At 36.8% G+C, this 20,281-nt stretch overlaps 2 protein-coding genes across 2 annotated transcripts; both read right to left on the bottom strand.

The window, feature by feature from the left end:
• Positions 1-639: 639 nt before the first annotated feature.
• On the bottom strand, positions 640-8,639 carry LOC105626753. Its single transcript, XM_012208048.1, has 6 exons — positions 8,580-8,639; positions 5,456-5,554; positions 5,260-5,394; positions 4,542-4,929; positions 3,840-4,259; positions 640-3,737 (listed from the first exon to the last, which is right to left on the bottom strand). Exons 1-6 carry the CDS (start codon positions 8,637-8,639, stop codon positions 640-642), a joined length of 4,200 nt encoding a protein of 1,399 aa, XP_012063438.1.
• Positions 8,640-11,958: 3,319 nt separating this feature from the next.
• Positions 11,959-15,720, bottom strand: LOC105626752 (zinc finger protein 880). The gene is made up of 3 exons (XM_012208046.1): positions 15,648-15,720; positions 13,464-14,249; positions 11,959-12,650 (listed from the first exon to the last, which is right to left on the bottom strand). The coding sequence occupies exons 1-3, from the start codon at positions 15,718-15,720 to the stop codon at positions 11,959-11,961; spliced, it is 1,551 nt and encodes a 516-aa protein (XP_012063436.1).
• Positions 15,721-20,281: the final 4,561 nt, after the last annotated feature.

Raw genomic sequence — 20,281 nt, 5'->3', positions numbered from 1 at the left:
TATGTGTGTGTATATATATATATATATATATATATATATATATATATATATATATATAAAATGAAAAATATGTATGTAATGAAACACATGTTTCGTCATGTATTTTTCGTCTTGAAAAAGATTGGTGAAATCGAGAGTAGCGAGATACAGTATGTACAAGATGATACCTGACATTTATAATTGAACATTTTATGTCAATATCGAAAATATGTAGCATAAGTCGAAGCAATATTCTATCTACATATGTATCTGCGAGTTCGCCATGTCGCAAATATATGTAGTTGTAGATAAAAATTAAACGAACTTTCATACAATACAACCTACGTCAAATTGAGAAAATTGTTAATTATATTTCATAACTGATGAGAAGAAGATAAAAAAAGATTTTCCTTCTAGTTAAAATGTATTTTATTGAAAACTTAATAAATAGCACGGATTTGATGTAACAATACGTCCACCATACTATACAATAATTTGGAAGTACCTCAATAAAAAAATTACATTGAAGTACACATACGATCTAATCTATCTAAGCGAATCGCAAATTTCACTGTACTATACAATGTAGAGAAAAATGATTTAATGCAGGATGCTTTACAGAAATAATTGTTGCTGCATATATATATATATTCTGATAATTTAACATCTTATAGGCGTGCCATCGGGATGCGTCGGCACTTTTGGCTTGCAGATCTTCGTCCTACCGTTGGAACCATACACGACATTACAAGAAAATGTGAAGTATCCACAGGTGGAACTCTTAGTATAATATCGATGTTCGTATTTTCTCGGTTCGTTGCTGCCGTTCATTTTGCCGGCAAAACTGTTAGTCACGGTATAGTAACTCGGTTTCGCCGCTACTGCCGGGGTAGGTTTCGTACGCTTGTCGAAAGATATATTTTGATTAAGGGAAGGCTCTTGGTTTTTCGATATATGCCGGCCAATGTAACGATTGTGATTGGTCTGAAGCGATCTGGTCTCTGTGACGAGCGATGATCTGGTATTATTTAAGTCCTTAGGTACTAAAGATACAGTCTGCGATTGAGATTTACCGTCACCCTGAACAACAGTCTCGGTGCCAGAGGCCGACATTACTCGGCCGCGGAATCCAGATGGGATAGTGTATCCTGATATGGATTGTCCTGGTTGCAAAATACTATCCGTTCGTGGTACGTTTGAATCTTGTTTAACATGGATATTATATTGATTCCCTTTAGCAACCTGTATTGTCTGCGTTTGACTACGACTTTGCTGCTGAATAGTCTTGTCAAGTTTTTGATGACTCGGGTTCGAGCCCGGGAAAGTTTCCGAAAACTTCTCTTTGATTGTTAACTTCGAACCTGTAGGATAATCATCTTCGTCAGTGTAGTCATCGTCGTATTCGTCGTATGCTGTGTCATCCGTTCGCGGTTTTTCGGTAGAGAGCATCTTCTTGTCAGTGTCATCCGGATTGTTTTTCGAAGCCAGGATAACGGTCTGTCTCAAAGTCGAGCTGCTTTGCAAACCTTGCTCGCGATTCTGCTTGTTTTTATCCTGTCTGTTATCGTAATTTGTCGACTGTGCACCGTCAATATTCGTTGTTTGCTTCAAAGAAGGAGCTGGTTTGAAGGACTTGAAAAGTTCAGAATCAGTGAAGTTAAAGGGCTTCCTCGAGGATGCGGCACCAGATCCAGAACCGGCTTGTGCTGCGCCGGTGTATGTGATCCCGTATTGAAAAGAACCTTGTAGCTGTGATTGGGACTGACCTCGATGAGTGCCACTTTGAGCCGATGCTGTTCCGCTACCGCGAAATGGTGTCTCGTGATTTTCCACATTCTCATCTTCGCCCTTCAAGTATGGTTGGAACCCGATCTGCGCCTGACTGGAAGTATTGCCCTCGCCGTTAGCTTGAGCATCCGCCATTCCGCCTTTGGAGCTTGCTTGCACTTGCGAATTGGTACCATGGTTCCATCCACTGCTCTGAGCACCTGTCGAGGTAGCTCCGGAGTCAGAATCTAATTGAACCTGTGTTTGACTTTTTCCATAACCGGCGACGCCTTGCGCATTACTAGTAGCTCCTTCTTTACCGCCATTGATCTCAGCCTGAGCGCTCTTATTAGCGTCGCTAGTACCAGCTTGGGCAGAGAAAGTGCCTGAACCGCTATAGGTACCTGTCACTTGCGACTGAGCTGTACCCGATTCGTATTTACCCTGAGCCGAAGCGCTCGCTTGAGTACCCGAATCCATTTGCTGCACGGAACTCGATGCCTGTGATTCGGTACCGTCGTCTGTCACACCTGCTGGACCTGCCGGTTTAGTTAAGCCCCCAGTTTCTTCTATACCTGCAGATCCAATCATTCCCGGATAAAATTCTCCTGGATACTGACTACTGTCTACTCTTTGACTGATTCCGCCTGGAAACCGACCAAGATACTGCTCAGTCACACCAGTCCTTCCAGGTATTTGACCTCCCGTTATGTCTGGATACTGAACTCCTTCCTTTCCTGGAATTCCAATACCCGTGCCTAGGTACTGTCCACTTGGATAAGTTGGATATTGAACTCTTTCCTTTCCTGGAATTCCAATACTCGTGCCTGGGTATTGTCCGCTTGGATAAGTTGGCACTTGACCACCTGGATGGATTACTTGGCCAGGATATAAAGTACCACCGGCAGAAGGAATTTGTTGTTCACCGCCAGGATATGTACCTGGAATAGTTCCTGGATATGTAACACCTGGAATAGTTCCTGGATACACAACTTGAGTACCTTCAGGAATCCTTCCAGGTTGAATAGTATCACCAGGGTAAATCGTTTGACCATTTGTTGGTCGACCATCTGGATAAGTTATTACTTGTGTACCAGTACCAGATGTTGTAGTCGTAATCGTACTAGGAACTTGACCTTCGCTTGGTAAAGTGCCTGATGGAATACCTTCAGGGCGATACACAACAGTCTGTTGTCCAGGATAAATTCCTTGAGTTACTGTTCCTGGTACAACACCAGGATATGTCCCGACACTTGTTCCTGGGATAGCATCAGGTCGAACACCACCAGGATAGATTCCAGTACCAAGAACTCCAGTACCAGGAACTCCTATGCCAGAAACTCTTGTGCCAGGAATTACTCCTGTACCAGGAATTATTCCTGCGCCAGGAATTACTCCTGTGCCAGGAATTACTCCTGTGCCAGGAATTACTCCTGTGCCAGGAATTACTCCTGTGCCAGGAATTACTCCTGTGCCAGGAATTACTCCTGTGCCAGAAATTACTCCTGTGCCAGGAATTACTCTTGTACCAGGAACTTCTGTGCCAGGAACTCCCGGATATGTTCCACTTGTTAATCCTGGAGTACTAATTGGATAAGTAACAGCAGTGGCACCTGTTGTTACTGAAGTGGTTACAATACCACTAGGATACACACTTTGTCCTGGTTGAACTCCAGGTTGAATACCTCCTGGATATTTTTCAACTCCTATCGTCACACCAGGTAAAACTCCTCCACGCTGGACATCTCCAGAATATAGTCCACGATCTCCTGTGATTAAAGTTCCAGGTGGATATGTTCTATCACTTCCTGGTATCATAGTTCCAGGTGGCTGAACACCACCAGGATATGTCCTATCAACTTCTGGTGTTACACTCCCAGGACGAACACTTTCAGGATACATCCCATCAGCTCCTGGTGTCACGGTACCCGGACGAATATCTATAGGATACGACTTCTCAACTCCTGGTAACACAATATCAGGATGGACACCTCCAGGATATGTCCTCTCAGCTCCAGGTATCACTGTACCAGGACGAACACCTCCAGGATATATCTCTTCAATTCCTGGTGTCACTGTTCCAGGACGAGCACCTCCAGGATATATCTCTTCAGTTCCTGGTGTCACTGTTCCAGGACGAACGCCTCCAGGATACGTTCTTTCAGCTCCTGATATGACAGTGCCAGGACGAACACCTTCGGGATACATTTCTGGTCTGCCAGGGCGAATACCAGGATAAGTGCTAATTCCCCCAGGAACTACTCCAGTTGGATATGTTATCTGCCCGCCAGAATAAGATGGGACTCCAGGAACGATTCCTGGCTGTGTAACACCAGGTGTACCAACAACTGGAACTTGCACATATCCGTTAGTACGCGTAGGTGGAACTCGTACTTTATCTGGTGCCCTTTCGATGCCAGGATATCCAAGATATCCAGGATAACCGGGACAATCTTCACAACCGGTGCCACCTGATGACATACTTTGCGCTTGACCCATTCCACGACTACCACCTGAAAGGAGAACTTATTAAAATACTTAAATAATTTAAAAAACATGATAATTATAAGTTTTGTTTTTAATAAAATTCTTATTTATATAGTTAACCATAAATCTCACAATTTTAATCATATTTTGTAAAAATATTATTTTTAATTTTTAATTTACTTATTTTAATTTACTTTGGTATTTTTAATCAGATTGTTTTAATATAATTTTTTTTTGTAAAAAAGAAGCATTTAATTATTACACAGTATTATGTAATATAATAGAATATCGAGTATTTAAATACTTACTAACTACTGCGTGTGAAGATTGCTGAGTAGCTTCAGCTTCGGCCTTGCCCTCTTTTTTTTCATCGTTACCAAAATTCAAATATTGAGATTGCGTCTGTCCACGAAACTTTCCTCGAAACTGATTCGTCTGCCGACGTTTTCGAATTTGGTTGATATTTTTGTTCAACTTCTCTTGTTGCTCGAGTTGAATCTGTCGTTTTGTCCGAACTTTCAACGGTATTAAAACCATATCAGTTATGCGTTTGGACGAAATATCGTTTTTGTCTGTAAAAATTTCATTGAAAAAGGGATCGAGAGCTTGCCCAGGCACAGATCTGATTGTTTGTAACAAAAAGATATTGCGTCTATTGCAGAAATCAACGATTCGACCTCCAGCAAGTCGCCACGCCTGTTTAAAATATTAAATTTAGATGTTTAATGTTTTTCTTCTGATTCATATTATATTATTGATGTATTTTTAGATGTAACTATTTAAATAACTAATAATAATTCCATTATGTTTTATAGTTCTTAAACATGTATGACAATATAATTAGAATACAAGTACATAAAGAATACAAGGAAACTAGATAATATATTTAATTTAAATGTTGTATATATGCATATTATTTATAATTTATAATAAATTCACAACTATGGAAATAGTAAACAAATTCTAATCTTTTTAGATATGCACATTTAAACAAAACAATTTCAACATATCGCGTAACATTATTACCTCTAGTTTCGTGAGGACTGCCGATGCATAGAGTATCTTGAATTGTCGCTTCTTATGTGAAATAATATTATGACCTTGTCTTACATCTTCAAGATAACAATCGTTTTCCTTCTTGCTTTTATATGCAACGAATTGCTATTTTGAAAAGATCAATTTTAATTGATATGTTTTAATATTAAGACAAATAATTACTTACCGTTACATCATCATTAAAAGACCATTGTTTCTCTTCATTATTGTAATCTATGTTTTTCATCTCATACTCGTATACAGATCGATCGAAACGCGTCTTTTCCTATGAATAATATTCAAATTACATATTAATAATAGTAATATTATAACAATATATATTATTATATTAATTATTTATACAAATTAATAAAAGATTAAGTAACATGAATAATATTATAAATAATTAATCTATTAAGGCCCGTGTCTTAATACATAGCCGTGATAGCGCCAAACTGAATATGTGATTTATAGCATAAGCGAAAAAAAATTATCTGTATTTTTTAAATTCTATCTTCAAATTCGCAGCTCACTTCAGTTTGAGTCTTCTCTCAATCTTTTTAACCCATTTTAACAAGAAAGATAAATTTACATTGGATTGCAGACAATTGTCAAATGCAATTCGTACTAAAATAATGAGATCGCAATAGCAAACGATAGGTAGAAATTTTACAATTATACATTTTTAATTAATTCAGGAGCGGCGAGGGAGAGAATGGACAGCCGAGAACAAAAACACGCTGTCGTGAAAAGACGAGAATCAGGAAGAATTGTTAAAATCATTGTCTCATTATAATTATATCTCAGCGTTAATTATAGATTTTTAAGACTATTATAAGTCATATTGTATGGAAATAACATTAACGGACTTTCGAGCGTTGTCAAAAGGGGGTGAAAAAAGCGTTGCGGTCGAGAGCAGGCCAGGCAATCCATATCATCCTTATCTCGGTGAGCTTTAACCTCCAAATCTTTCTTTCAACAATTGTCTTCTAGTCGTGCGCGTCAGTATGAATCACGCAAATAGGTTACTACAAGGGAACATTATAAATTGGAACAGGGTTGACAGGTTTAAGCAATAACTATCTCGATATCCGGTTTGAAATCCAACGTAGGAAACGGAATTATTATGGATGCGCGCTTTTGCTGGTCCGACCAGACATAGCAGTCACAATTATGTGTTTAACGCAAATTTTACCACGAGTCTTTGGTAAATTTTTAATGAGCTTAAAAGTCCTTAATAATTTTTAAGAGTAAATGATCAGGCTCTGATTAACTCAATCGGCAATTCAGTAACGCCAGTTTGTTAACATTAAAGTATCAAATTATCTTACAAAAAATAATAAATTACAATGAAAATAAAAAAATAATGAAAAATCTAACATTTTTTTAAAGTAAAATTATATAATTATTGAAAAATTAAAATATATTTCAGAAAATATATTTCAGAAAAATATATTCTATTTCTCTTTTAACATTAATCTAAAAAAGGAAGAAATGGTCAATAATAGAGCAATTGGTTCTAGTATTAACGTAGGTAAAATTATTAATTCGTTGTTTGATGCTGAGAAAGAAAACAGATTAGAGATAACAAATTATTATATAATCTGAAATTGACTCTTTTGTCGCAATTGCAATTCTGCTGGTTGAGTTAATTGTCGACTAAACGCAGATCGTCAAATCTTCGAGAATAGATTTTACAAGATTTTTTATAAATTTTGTTGACAAGAGAATCACATATTTAATTCAGGATCTATACATACAATATTGGACAATATATTATAGGAAAATTTATCAACGAAATATAATAGTAGAAATCAAACAGACTTTAACATACTTGCTACGGAATTAGACGCAGATTGAAATAGAACAGAATTTGAATGCAAATCTACAAAAATTTAGAAAAATCGAAACGAATAAAATTTACTGTCAAATAATGTCAGGCTGTGTCATAAAGCATGAGATATTACACAGTTGTGAATACAATTGATGTCAATTTGTAGTAATTTCTAATTGAATTTGTACTACTCATGTTGGCATTCGACTACTGACAGTTTGCTTATTAGAAAATTAATCAGAGCCTGATCGAAGTGACTGGCATAGGTATCAGTTTCGTGCAAAAGCGTGTTGAACGTTTTCTTACGTAAAAGCAGTAGTAATCATTTTAAAATTGCAATTCATACAATTCTGCTTGTTTTTGGACGCATTTATGAAGCGATGAATGAAGTAGAAAGATACTTAGGAGATCATATTTCCGCGTTTATCATCGTGGATAGATGATACAAGTTGACGATTTGCTGAATTTCACAATGCTGTGCGAACTATGGCGATGCCAAGAAGTGCCCTAAATTGCAAGAAGGAGAGATAAGCAGCTATCTATTACTCCGAATTGATGAATCAGTAATTTATGCATACGCGGACTAAATATCTAAATATCACCTACAAATCAACGATTTAATCAGTTTTATAATTGCATAGAAACTAGAGCGCTTTCCCCGCAAATGTCTGTTAATCATCTTCAAAATCTTGTTAACAGAACGATGTGCTAACAAAATATGAATTAACAAATCGATGAAACAATTTGTGAGAATAATTAAAGCTTACATAAAATTTCTATAAAATAAAGAATATTGAAATGAACAATTTGAAAAAAATAATTAAAACTCTTACATAGAACTTAATAATAATATTTTAATATTTTAAATATTGTTAGTTAATTATAAAGTTAGGAATTTTTGTAGTAAAACATGTAATCTCGAGAAGCGTTATTAAATTCATTTGTAAGCATTTGAATTAATTATATATCTATTTTATACTTTTTCCATCTTTTTTATGTGAATTTTTACAATACAAAATTTTATTTAATTTATTTAAATTAAAGCGCAACTTCAGTTGGTTCAGCGTTGATTTTTTTATTTGCCCTAAGAGAGAAAAGCGGATAAAGCGAAAAGAAATAAAATAAAATAAAGTAGGTAAAGAAGCGAAGGAGGGTTTAACCAGAAAAGTAGGAAAGTAAAGAGATAAGCAAAAATTTTTATAATAATATGCGATAGCTTGCGGACGATGTATGGATGTATTGACGAATGAGTTAAGAATTTTAACCAAGTCCCCTTCTTGGCTGTAAATATGCTGAAGTGTAATAAATTCTATTCTATTCTATTCTATTCTATTCTACAAAGATAAACAAAGATTAATTCACAAACCCGTTTGGTCTCTTTCAAATGCACTGCGAATCTTTTGTTATTAAATGTGTGATAAAAAACAGGTGGTGGAACGAGCTTGAGATCTCTTCGCGAGAGAAATGGAAAACTTACGTGGTACCTCGCGAGTGCCGTGCTCGCGAGGAAGATCAGGACGATGAGACACAGCCGCATAGTTCGAACCGTTTGCGGGACGACTTTCACGACTGATGCGAACCAACGTTTCGACGATGTTCTAACCCTGTTGGATTAGATTCCCACCGATTCTACTCGCTTCTTCCGCTGCGTCTCTTCTTCGGCCCCATCATAGTCAGTCCCACGAAGCGCCGCTTGGAATCATAGGAGTCTATGTGATCGCGAGGCGGGAGTAAGAATCGCTGGACAAAATTCCGAGAATGTGCGTCGTGATGTAAGTGCGTACGAATGCTCGTGTATATCACGTTATCTCGTTTGGTCTCGTCTTGTCGCCGCAGATCTCATTACCGAAAGATATGCGCCTGTCATTGACTTAGAAGATCTCCCATGATGTAGTTAGAAAGAAATGAAAAAATGATACTGTATCACTGTATTGCTTATTAGACAAGCAATCCAGAATATCTCAAACTTAAACCTTTAAAATCAAATTTTTTCATAGATTTGAAATTTTTTTTAACAAATTTTTTTACAATTTTACATGGTAATTTTTATTTATTATATGCACATATATTATATATTTATTTATTTATATGGAGATATTCTATTCAAAATCGTATAAATATGTATCAATTACAAGCAACATTGAGTTAACTTGACTTATCGGATTAGTTACTTTCGCTTTCGTTGGCCTAATTATTGAGTCCAATCTATTTGTTAAATACAGTTAGTCGCTGTTTATTTTACTACCAAGCGTAGCTAATGATCGCATGGTTCATCGGCGCGATAATGAGTTCAATAAGTAAAAAGACGAAGCGAGAGAGTATTGAACGGAAAGCTTTATATGACCACGAGTGCTGCAATCCGATATGCATCCGATATATATTTTGTTAAATTATTTACAATTAAATTGTATTTGGTATTACACTTTTAAACTTTATCATATAATGAAGGTGAGGAAAGGATTAAAAGGAATTGAGAAGCTGAATAAGAAAAATGGAAAGTTAAAGTTATTTAAACGCGTCTGAATGTATACATTACATATATCACTTCGTGTATTATTCTTTCATTACGATAGACAAGACTTTTACAATTCGTAAAAAAGAATACGGGTAAATGTTTCGCATAGGCACTCCGGTGTACAAATAGCACGTATAATACAACGGTTGTAATAAATCGCTATCTAAAAAACGACTATGTCAACGTCTCTCCTTCACTCGCGCGACTAAAATCTAAATCGTAAAAGTGGGAATGCTATTTACAACATGTGGTCAACGCGACTACGTGCTTAATCGTTAGATCAGGATCCCTATTCTCGTCCATGGGCGATCTATCGAATGACTAGGACGCACGTGTGTCTGAATCGCTCGTCAATTAATTACAATTATACAACTCGAGCGGATTCCTTGGCGAATGCGGCGATCAATCTCGTTGCGCGACACATTATTACGCTTACATGAAATCTTTATCATAACCGTCGCCATTCGCATAATTTGCATAATCTTGCCGTCTGTTGAATCCTTGAAAAAAAGGGGTATTTAGTACTATCGATCGAGATAATATTCGTCGCGATGATAAATTAAAAGTAAGTGAAAAATTTTCTTACGACGGCAGATTACGTTTTACGATGGCGAAACGGATTCGACTAGTTCGACACTCTGACCGGACACCAATCTCTGGCACCGCAAACGAATGAAAGAAGAAGACCTTATTTATCGCCGTTATTGTAATGAATTCGCTGCTGGAGAACGCTGCCAGCAGCCTACAGTAAACTACAGGCGCATTGCTCGACTGGATAACATTTGTTGGACATTACATACAAATGATATTCTAATTAGAATTAATACAGCAAAATTCATCACATAATAGGTGGGTACTAGTGAACGACCAATGGGTCTAAGCTTATTTCTATGATACAAAATATATAGTATTATATATATTTTTTATTTATATATATATATATATATATATATATATATATATTTGGCAGGGTGATCGCATTGCCTGTAGCCGGCTTTTTGCGGCATTCCGAATCACAGACACACGCCTTCGCTTTTGAGAACGTCCTGACGCAACGCCTGAATCCCGACGCGTAGTTGCGTTTTTTAAGATTCTTTCTCGAAGGCAACAACAAACCTCACGTCGAATGCTGCATCATTCTCTTCGTTATTTTTATGATTATAACAGTAAAAACTTTCCACTCGATTATACATAGGAGAAAAATATTTTCACATCCTCCTTGGAGTTCACTATATTTCGCGCATCTATCATTCATACGTATTTACATCTTACAAAGTTTGATAGCTGCCTCGAAGAGCCTCAGAGAATCTTATTTAATCCTAAAATAATAACACGATGGCACTGCAATTCAGTCCTTGATGATCAATCTTGATCGCTTAACGCCGCATGATAGCGATGCTACGCGCCTTTAAATAGATAAGGTCACGAGTTTGGCGTTTAACAGACGCCCCCGAAAATTTCTTTCCACGCGTTCGTCCGTACACGCCAATTCTGTCGAAGCTGTGTCGAGTTGTTAAAATACGATTCGATACTTATGTAAGGCACGACTTTACATGTCAATGTAATTTGCGCTAAATTAAACACGCTTACAAATTTAACGTTATTACGACTAATCGCTAGATGGTCCCTAATTTGGAAGATACTTGGAATAACATTTGTCATACACTATCGATTCTTTGCTAATTCACAATATTATTCGGCATTATCAAACGTAATTTTTGTTCGATAGTATAAAATTGTAATAAATAATAATGCGAAAAAGAAAAATTCACATAATATTTGATAATATTTGATAATGCCTGCGAAAACTATCGAAATTGTACAAAATGTCCGTCAATTATTAAACTGAAACAATATTGAATAATAGTTTCATATATTGACAAAAATATTAATGAAAAAAGATTCTTTTTTAAAATTAAAGACACTTTAAATTAAAATAATTTATGATTAAAAGAAACAACGTAATTTTGACTTTTACAATCACTTTAATAATTCGAATTTTCAATTTCTCAATTAAATCTTTTGATACTATAGTCTCGAAAAAAATAAGAGCTGATTATTGTTTTGATTGACAAGATTTTTTTAACAAATAATTAAAGAAATTTCGAAATTTGCTTTAATTTTATATAAAAGTTTAAATAAAAAGATATTTTTAAATAAAAAGATGTTTTAAGAGAGTTACTTTTTCTTTAATTTTTTACGGAATACCGAGCTGTAATTCTAGGATATACTAAAATCTTCTCAACTGATTAAAATTCATATTAAAGTAAGTATGAAACCAAATCTGAATTATTTTTATTGATTGGTTGACTTGATTTGATCGCTAAGTATTGGTCGATTTTTAAGCGATAGCCAAGTTCAAAGTCATCGTGGTGGGCCTCGAAAAAGACGAGGCTCTCGTCGGATCGGGATAATCGAATGTAGTTGAGGAACTCTTAACGTCATTTTCGAAACGGAGATGTAAGTGCTCTGGATTGGGTGATATCACCGACGTTCTGATGACCATTCTAGATACATATTCCGGATCCTTGGTCACCAAATCGGAACTCTGTGTTTCTGGATCTTCCGAGGGTGTCTTCTCTCTGCAAGGTCGTTTCGATGGTGCCGCTGCAGATGTATCTGACGTCCTTGTGTGCCTGATGATCGCAGAGAATGCCGACGACGAGTCTTTCTGCTCACGCTCGAGTCCCAATCGAGGAACTATGACGCTGGTTGGCGATGCTGTGACGCACGACGACGTTTGCGTTCTGTTCAAGGACGATGATAATGGAACACTCGATTTTATCGACGATGATGATGTCCTCTGCTGTTCGATCTGATCGGACTTATCTGGACGATCGGTGGACGATCGGTGATGAGAACGCATACAGGACGATTCCTCGTGTTTGTAGAGATATGATTTCAAAGCGAAAGCTTTGCCACAACGACCGCACACGTGAGGTTTGGTATTCGAATGCGTTTGTATATGAGCTCGTAAATTTGACTTATCGGCAAAGGCTTTGTTGCAAATGGTGCATTTGAAAGGTTTCTCGCCTGGAAGAAGTAAAGTAATTATTGAAAATATTATTGAGTTTCTTAGTATAATATAATTTAGTTCCACCAAAACTATGCTTTCTTTTATGTGCTAATAAAAGTTATATTGAAAGTAATTATTAAAAAAGAAAGTGATTTAAAAAATCTTAAACGATAAGAGCTTATTTTAAAAGAATACCTAACAGATTTAAATACTCTTTAAAAACATAAATATAAATATAACATAAATATATAACATAAAAATAAATAAAAAGAATAGTTTAAGAATAAAATTAAAAGTAGAAAATAAAAAATGAAGTATATATTTCATTTTTTTGCATTTTTAAATTTATTCTTTCTTGACTGAAGGTATCAATTAATTATTCCTAATATACTTTGCGCATTTGAAAAACGTAAATTTTATATTGTTGTGTGTGATTTCACAGTTGTATATCTGTAATTTGCACAATTGGAAATAGTACTGCATATTTAAGCGTGCCAAAATCACAAATCATGAATGATTAATTTGAATTCATCTTCATTGAAAGCCCGTTAAATTCACTGTACTCTCTTCAAAAATAGTTCGTCTTAGTTTATTTACGTAGATATCTATTATTATAAGTAAACGCAATCGGTCATGGACAAAAAACAACTTCGAGGGTCGAACGATGTTATTAAATTAAACGAATATTTATTAACTTGGTAACAAAGAATTATTAATTCTTTCTTTTTCTAGATGTCAATTATGCATGTATTTTGGTGAATTATATAATTATCGAAGTTATCAAGAAAAGCGATAAATAAAGCAGTTTTGTGGTAATAATATATTAATACCTGTATGCGTGCGTATGTGTCCCTGCAGCAACCACGGTCTAGAGAAACACTTGCCGCAATAGTGGCACTTGCATCCTTGATTGTGGGTCCTCACGTGCATGCTAAACGCCGGCATGCTGACGTAGACCTTGTCGCAATGTGGACACCTCCTGGCCTTTTTATCGCCCAGTGACCTGTGCGTCTGACGGTGTCTGGCTAGATTCGAGGAAGTCGAGTATTTCTTGCCACAGTCGGGACACTCGTGATCCTCATTATCCTCTGATTTTGATTCTACAGCGGCCGTTCTGCGATTTTGGATCGATGCGGTCGAAGATACCGGATCGACACCAGGTACAATTGGTACTTTTGAGTGACATGATTCCTCCTGCGAAGAACAAGAAGGATGTCGTGGCGAAAGGCGAATCTCTAAAGCGGCGCTCTCCTTAGAACGAGTCTCCAAGATTTCTCGTTCGGTCTCGATCCGTTCGAAGAAGAGTCTTGTCCGTTCGCCTAAGACTTGATCTTGGTTTTCCATTACTTGGATAGAAGATCGAGACCCAAGAATTCTGCTCGCCTCCGCAGGATACTGTGCAATTCTAGGCGATGCCGGTCGCTGATAGATGACATTGTTGTGATGAATTAAGGTGCCTGCAGCCGCTGCTAGGCTCACCTCCGCCAGCTTCGTCAGGTTGTACAGTTCCTCGGGACACTCGGATGATGTCTCGCTGCCGCATTCGCTGGCGCCATCGGAAGTTGGTTGACCGCCACTGTAATCAGCCAGCCTCACGCTTCTCTCGGGACTGAAATCTGTAGAAAAACAAAACAAGAGATAGATATTCAATTTAAGGACATACCAAAATATTATTATTATTATAACCAAAATATATTTTAAATATTTTAATACAACCGTCAATTGTTTAGCAATTATATCTAATTTTATATATTTTATTTATTATCTATTTTAAAATAAGTTTCTATCTATTTTGAAATAAGTTTATTATTTAGCATTTGATTTTTCAGCGGATATCACGAGTAACAATGGATATGATATTTCAAATATGCAACATTTCTGTTAAAACCCGACTAGTGAGGCAAGGAAATCCGGCTCGTAAAACACCTTCGGGAGCAAGGCTCCGCTCGCTACTCCGTTTTCGGGGAGAACGGAAATAGAGTAGCTACGCCATCAACCCCCGCTCGCCCGTCGTTCCCTAGCGCGCGCAACGCGTTTATTCTCTGTATTTCTTAGTATCGTGTACGTGTACACATACGCGTTCACGTAAGGAAGCTTGCCCGCTTGCGGTGGGGTTGACGGCATCGCGGCGGTATGCGTCTTGGTGGATTCTGGCGTGTGACGCATCTAATATAGCGTCTCCTATTCTTAAATCCGTGCGACACCACCTTGATCGCGAAGCAACGACCAGCAGATTTTTCTGACTTAAATTCAGTCAGGAAAAAAGGAGACTTTGATTGCGGTGCATGATGCGTACAAAATCGAGATTTTGAGCGTTGTGATTATTATTCTTCTGTGAAAAACCGAAATGACTTTCGTGATTTTAACATGATCAAATACTAAGATTATAGTTTACTTTGCTGATGCAGAAAAGATATTTACGATATTAGTACTGTCATTAATGTGTTGGATTTTCAAGCTAGACTTGCATTATGTTGTAGTATATTGATATTTTGTTGTTTTTATGTAAAATTATCTTATCAAAGTTACTGGATAAATACAAGTTCTTTTTTCAAGATTAGACTCAAGTGTTATAATTTTACATTCTTTTATTTCATGTAAAAAATATTTAAAAATAAAAGATTAATTGATAATAATTTAAGTAAACGCAAAAGAAAATTATACATTAACTAGCATTAATAAACGATTAAATTCAAATGTCTTTAATTCTCATTAAAAAATTAACTTTGAAAATTTTTAATTAAAAGTGATTTAGAAAATATCTTCTGACAAAATATTCTGAACTTAAAATTAATTTACAAAAATTGAATCAGAAAATTTTATAAATATTATTCCTAAGTATGTAAAATTTTCTTACTGGCATAATTTTACAAAATTATAATAAATTAATAATCAAAGTATTTTAAAAATAAAATTTTTAATGTCTCAATGTTCGAACTCTAGTCTAATTTATTATAATTAAATTAACGTTTTAAATTTTTTATCAGTCATAAAGTGCAAAATTAACAACATACCTCTTTCAGATCCTGTGATCTCTTCTTCAACACCGTTGTACCTGCGATGCGTGATCAGGAATGCCCGCGGCATCTTCCTCGTTTCCTCGTTTTTTTTTTCTTTAGAGCACACAAATCATGCTTATCAACTCAAGGTTCACAAACTAGCACACTAGTCGCACCGATTATCTGTAATATAAGCGTAGATAGAATAGACGCGAAGATAGAATAGAACCGGTGTATCACGATATCAAGAGGAAGGATTCGTTTTGAAAGTGTGTACGTCGAGTGGCGCAGGGGTTGCGTTCGCTTCGGCAATTTCGGGCGTAATAGTTGCCCCGGCTAAGATTCGGGGCTACATATAGCAGCGCAACCTCCCTTGCTCTCCACTTCTTCCGCTGCGTCGCCGTCGCCGCCGCGGCGCTTTTCGTCATCGTCGTCGTCTTGTTCTTCTTCTTCTTCTTCTTCTTCTTCTTCTTCTTCTTCAGCTGCACGCGCCTCAGAAGCGTGCCCGCCTGGTTCCCTCCCGCGCATGTGGTGGTCCCATTGGTGTGTTGGCAATGTGCGACACGCGTGGCGAATGCGTATGACCCTGCCGAAGAGGGGCGGATAAAAGATCGCGCGGGTGGAACACGATCGGTCCCCGCGGCTCCTGCAGGGTGGTTGCTAACTACCCTTATCTTCTCTTGACAAGTTGTCCTGTTCCATCGTCCATTATTTATAGATCCTGCTAATTGGAGAAATCATTGAATCAAATATAAATTGGCAAAATTCATTGCTGAATGCGGTAGATTTGCGATATAGTGATTGTCTGGTAATTCTTTTTATAACTCATGGTAAAAAAATCAGGAATGAAAGTTAATAAGAGAATTACAGTACATATAATTGAATGTTAATTCCTCGAATATTAATAATATAATATTAATATTATATATTACATAATAATTTAATATTATCTTCCAAAAATAGCACAGATGGTTTTGAGAATTATACATGAAATATTATGCGAAATCCTTAACAGTTTTTTTCTGCACGGTATTTTAAGAAATAGAATCTATTTATCTATTTTTAGTTCTAATGTATAAGTTCTTGTAATATGTATGTAATGGAATTTTTAATTCTGATTGAGATGTATATATTTGTTGAAGTGAAAGTTGTATGCATCTAAAATTCTATCATTTGATTATAGTTTCTGTTTATGATACTTGAAATTTGAAATCTTTAATCTTCTACTTTTTTATGATGCCTATCAAGTTTTTTTATAAAAAAGCGGAAAACAGAATACGATGGAAAAGCAGAATCTTGTATCACATGTTCAGAGAACTTAATGGAATCAGCGCTATATCGATCTGTTTGGACGTTATTTAAACGAAGGCTAATGACAAGCAGATATGATAACGACGCCATTTCATCGGCGGTTACAGGGTAGAAGCACAGGTTGGTGCGCTGGGTGGTTCTTCTGGCACGACGCCAGGCGTCCGCCGAATTTAGCACCGCGGCGCTGACTAACTCGCGTGGCATTCATTCAATCGTCGACCAAAAAGCCCCGCTGCCATATAGTATCTTGCTCTTTGCAAGAAACGCGTGTCCTAAAGCGATTAGAAAAAAAGAGCTCAGATTCCGATTTAAAGCTCATCTTATTGTTAGATGCGAATTATTCAGTAAATTAGAGAACACATAGACTTTTTGTGAACTATCTTGTGATTTCTTCTCGCCTATTATTTTTACTTGTATTATTAAATGATATTAAATATTGAATATTTTACATTTCTTTTACTTTTGTTATTTATTCCTTTTATTTATTTTTTTTATTAATTCCTTTTATTAGTAAAAAGGTGATTTAATTGAGAAATATCAATTCTTTTACATTCAATTCAATTTATAAGATTTGAGAAATGTGTAAAGAGAGATAAATAGATAGATAAATAGATAAATAAATAAGTAGAGAGAAAGAGAGAGAATTCTCCATTTAAAATTCTTTTAAATATCTGTTAAATGTATCAATTAATGTATTAATGAAGCTTATATATTTTGTTTTTTAAAAATATCTATAATTTCTACAATTCAATGAGAATTTATGATTCGCATTCGACTATACCGCTCTTCAATATATTTATTCTATCCTACGTCATTTCTCGATGCTATATTAAAAAAATGCTTGAAATTCTTCAGGGAAGAAAAAGAAGGGAAGTCGAAGTATATCAACTGTTTACATTAAAATGAAATATTTATGAGCTTTCGAATAAAACGCACAATCGCAAGGAACCTCTAGATGGGAGTTGCGGAACAGGTGTCTCGGCGGCGGTATCGTAAATCGTCGACGGTATCGTCGTTGAACGGCCAAAAATAAAGTCACGAGTTTCGAGCACATCGAGCAAGCAAGAGCATCTTCAACCACTGACGCAATTCGACTGTGGATCATCAGCATTAACGTAACCGACACCAATAATGCTAGTACCTCGTGGCTTTCTACGCGCTTTATCCGGCGGTGCATCCTACAGGTGCTCAAAGGTATTCCGTCCGCCCACTAACGTGATTCGCGTATTTTCGGCGCTCTTGGAACACTCCCAGATGCGGAGGAGGAGAAATACGCGACGACAACGATAGCGAAGAGATCTTGATGGATAAATCGCTATCTCGGTCACGTGCGGTTCTACTGAAAGAGATTTGCTTAAAGTTCGATTGCATTCAGAATGGAATGTCGATGAGATCTGAACAATTTTGATGACGGGCTTAAAGAATGATTACATGAAAGGTAATAAATTACATTGATGATATATACAAGTCTACTAAATCGGGACAAGCTTGTAAGAGGGGAATTTCCAATTTTAGGTAATTTCTCGCTCGAAAAAGATGGATAAGTACGGGGGCGGATATAGTTTTTGCGTCAATGTGGCAGGGATACTAAGTCATTAAGAGTGATTTTACAAGACGGTGGGATCGTTTAGGACGAGAAAGCCTGACTAGATTGTGTGTCCCGGATAAAGTATCCGGATATGCACGGTTCCTCCTATAAATCAGCGGCCTTCTTCTTTTCCTCGTGCTGACGATAGCAAGTACTCTCCGACGGAAAAAAAAGGGAAAAGCACGCAATCGCTATTTAAAAGGTTCGTAGGCGGCTTTCTAGCGAATAGAGTACGTATATTCGAAAACAGCGAGCGCGAGAGAAAGAGAGAGGACTTCGACTTCGCCGCTCCTTCGGCGGCCTCGGCATGGGGTTGTCGTGCTATTTTCAGGCCCCGCTCGCTCGATGCAGCTGTCGTGGTCTTCGGGTAAACCACCTCTCTTCTATTCCACGGCCATCCGCGAGGCGCGACAAGGTAAGCCGAGGAGATCGGAATCTAAAATCTCGCGACGAGATTCGTCCGTTGGCGAATTTTTCTTAAACTTGTCCGTTTCTCAAAGATACTTGCCGACTTTGCCTCTCGATAACGACGTGCAAAATCGAGGCAAAATCGAGCAATTTCTTCAATTTCTATAACAGAATATTTTTTTTTGTATTCGCATTCTAGTAAAGAAATGAGTTAAATTATAATAGAAATTGTAATGAATCTTTTAGGACAATAAAATTCTATAGAATATTATAATTTTCTATAGAATATTATAATATTATAATTTCAATACAATTTTGTGACGAATTATTTCAAAGTTTTGTTGAAGTTGTTACTTCAAATATTTCTTCTATAGTATAAAGTCTTGCAACTTTATTCATGATTTAAATTTAACAAATTTCTGCTAAATATAGAACTATATTACAGTAAGATTAATAAAAACTGAACGTTGACACCAGGTGGCTGCTAGAAAAGTTTCCGTGCCGTGCACGATCACAAACATTTATAGCAACAGACATCACGAAATAATAATCAATCCTCTGAAAGAATTTTTGGAGCTAAACATTCGTGCGCCTAAGATTCGTGCGAAGAAGATAATCGGACGAACCTATTAAACTGCTTGGATTCCGAGAATAGCAATACGATGACGAGGAGGCGCTTCCGCGAAACGGTGCGTCGCGTCGCTCTGGCAGGAAAATGGAATAAAAGTCCGTGGACCGTCGCGGAAGATCGCCCACCGGAGGATGAGGGATGAAGACGAATCCGAAGATAAGCCACGGAGATCTTGGCCAAGTGCCAAGACGTCAGATTTTCAGCCGTTTACGTGTACTCCAACTTTTCCGTCTGCGCTTTCCTTCGGCTCCCCAATGCGTCCTCTAGGATCTAGGGTGCAATGACACCGGGCGGCGCAACTTAATGACTATTCTCTATTCACGGTACGTGAATCATTATGCGGGAATAGGCGTTGCACCCGTCTTGATTATATTCCGCGGCATTGTTGCTGTTTTTAGGCACATGAAAGGGGAAAGTGCATCGCATGGTGGGCATACAGATGATAGATAGACAATTCTATTTTGCTCTAGATTAAATTTCATGATGAACACAGGGAGAATTACACGTTCATTGAAAATGCGAACGTAAATGTGCCCATATAGCACAGAAAATTGAAGCAATATTGCTGCAATGTTGCAATATTGCAGATTGCAATGTAACAGAGATATTACAGAAGTGTAAATTAATATGTCTGCAAAATGTCAGTAATATGCTTGTAATATTTCACAAAGATTTCACAAAACTGTAATTCTTTAATTGTTGCAATAATAA

Source organism: Atta cephalotes (genome assembly GCF_000143395.1).
Source record: "Atta cephalotes unplaced genomic scaffold scaffold00006, whole genome shotgun sequence".
NCBI lineage: Eukaryota > Metazoa > Arthropoda > Insecta > Hymenoptera > Formicidae > Atta > Atta cephalotes.
The sequence above is the reverse complement of the archived record's forward strand: the minus strand, read 5'-3'. Positions and strand labels throughout refer to the sequence as shown.

Excerpts from the sequence above, each read along its gene's own strand:
- LOC105626752 (XM_012208046.1), bottom strand. The coding sequence starts at position 15,720 with ATGCCGCGGGCATTCCTGATCACGCATCGCAGGTACAACGGTGTTGAA. Across the intron at positions 14,250-15,647 it reads GATCACAGGATCTGAAAGAG|ATTTCAGTCCCGAGAGAAGC; the intron begins GTATGTTGTTAA and ends GTTTTTCTACAG. Across the intron at positions 12,651-13,463 it reads ACACATACGCACGCATACAG|GCGAGAAACCTTTCAAATGC; the intron begins GTATTAATATAT and ends TACTTCTTCCAG.
- LOC105626753 (XM_012208048.1), bottom strand. The coding sequence starts at position 8,639 with ATGCGGCTGTGTCTCATCGTCCTGATCTTCCTCGCGAGCACGGCACTC. Across the intron at positions 4,930-5,259 it reads CAGTCCTCACGAAACTAGAG|GCGTGGCGACTTGCTGGAGG; the intron begins GTAATAATGTTA and ends TATTTTAAACAG. Across the intron at positions 3,738-3,839 it reads TGAAGAGATATATCCTGGAG|GTGTCCATCCTGATATTGTG; the intron begins GTGCTCGTCCTG and ends CATATCCTGGAG.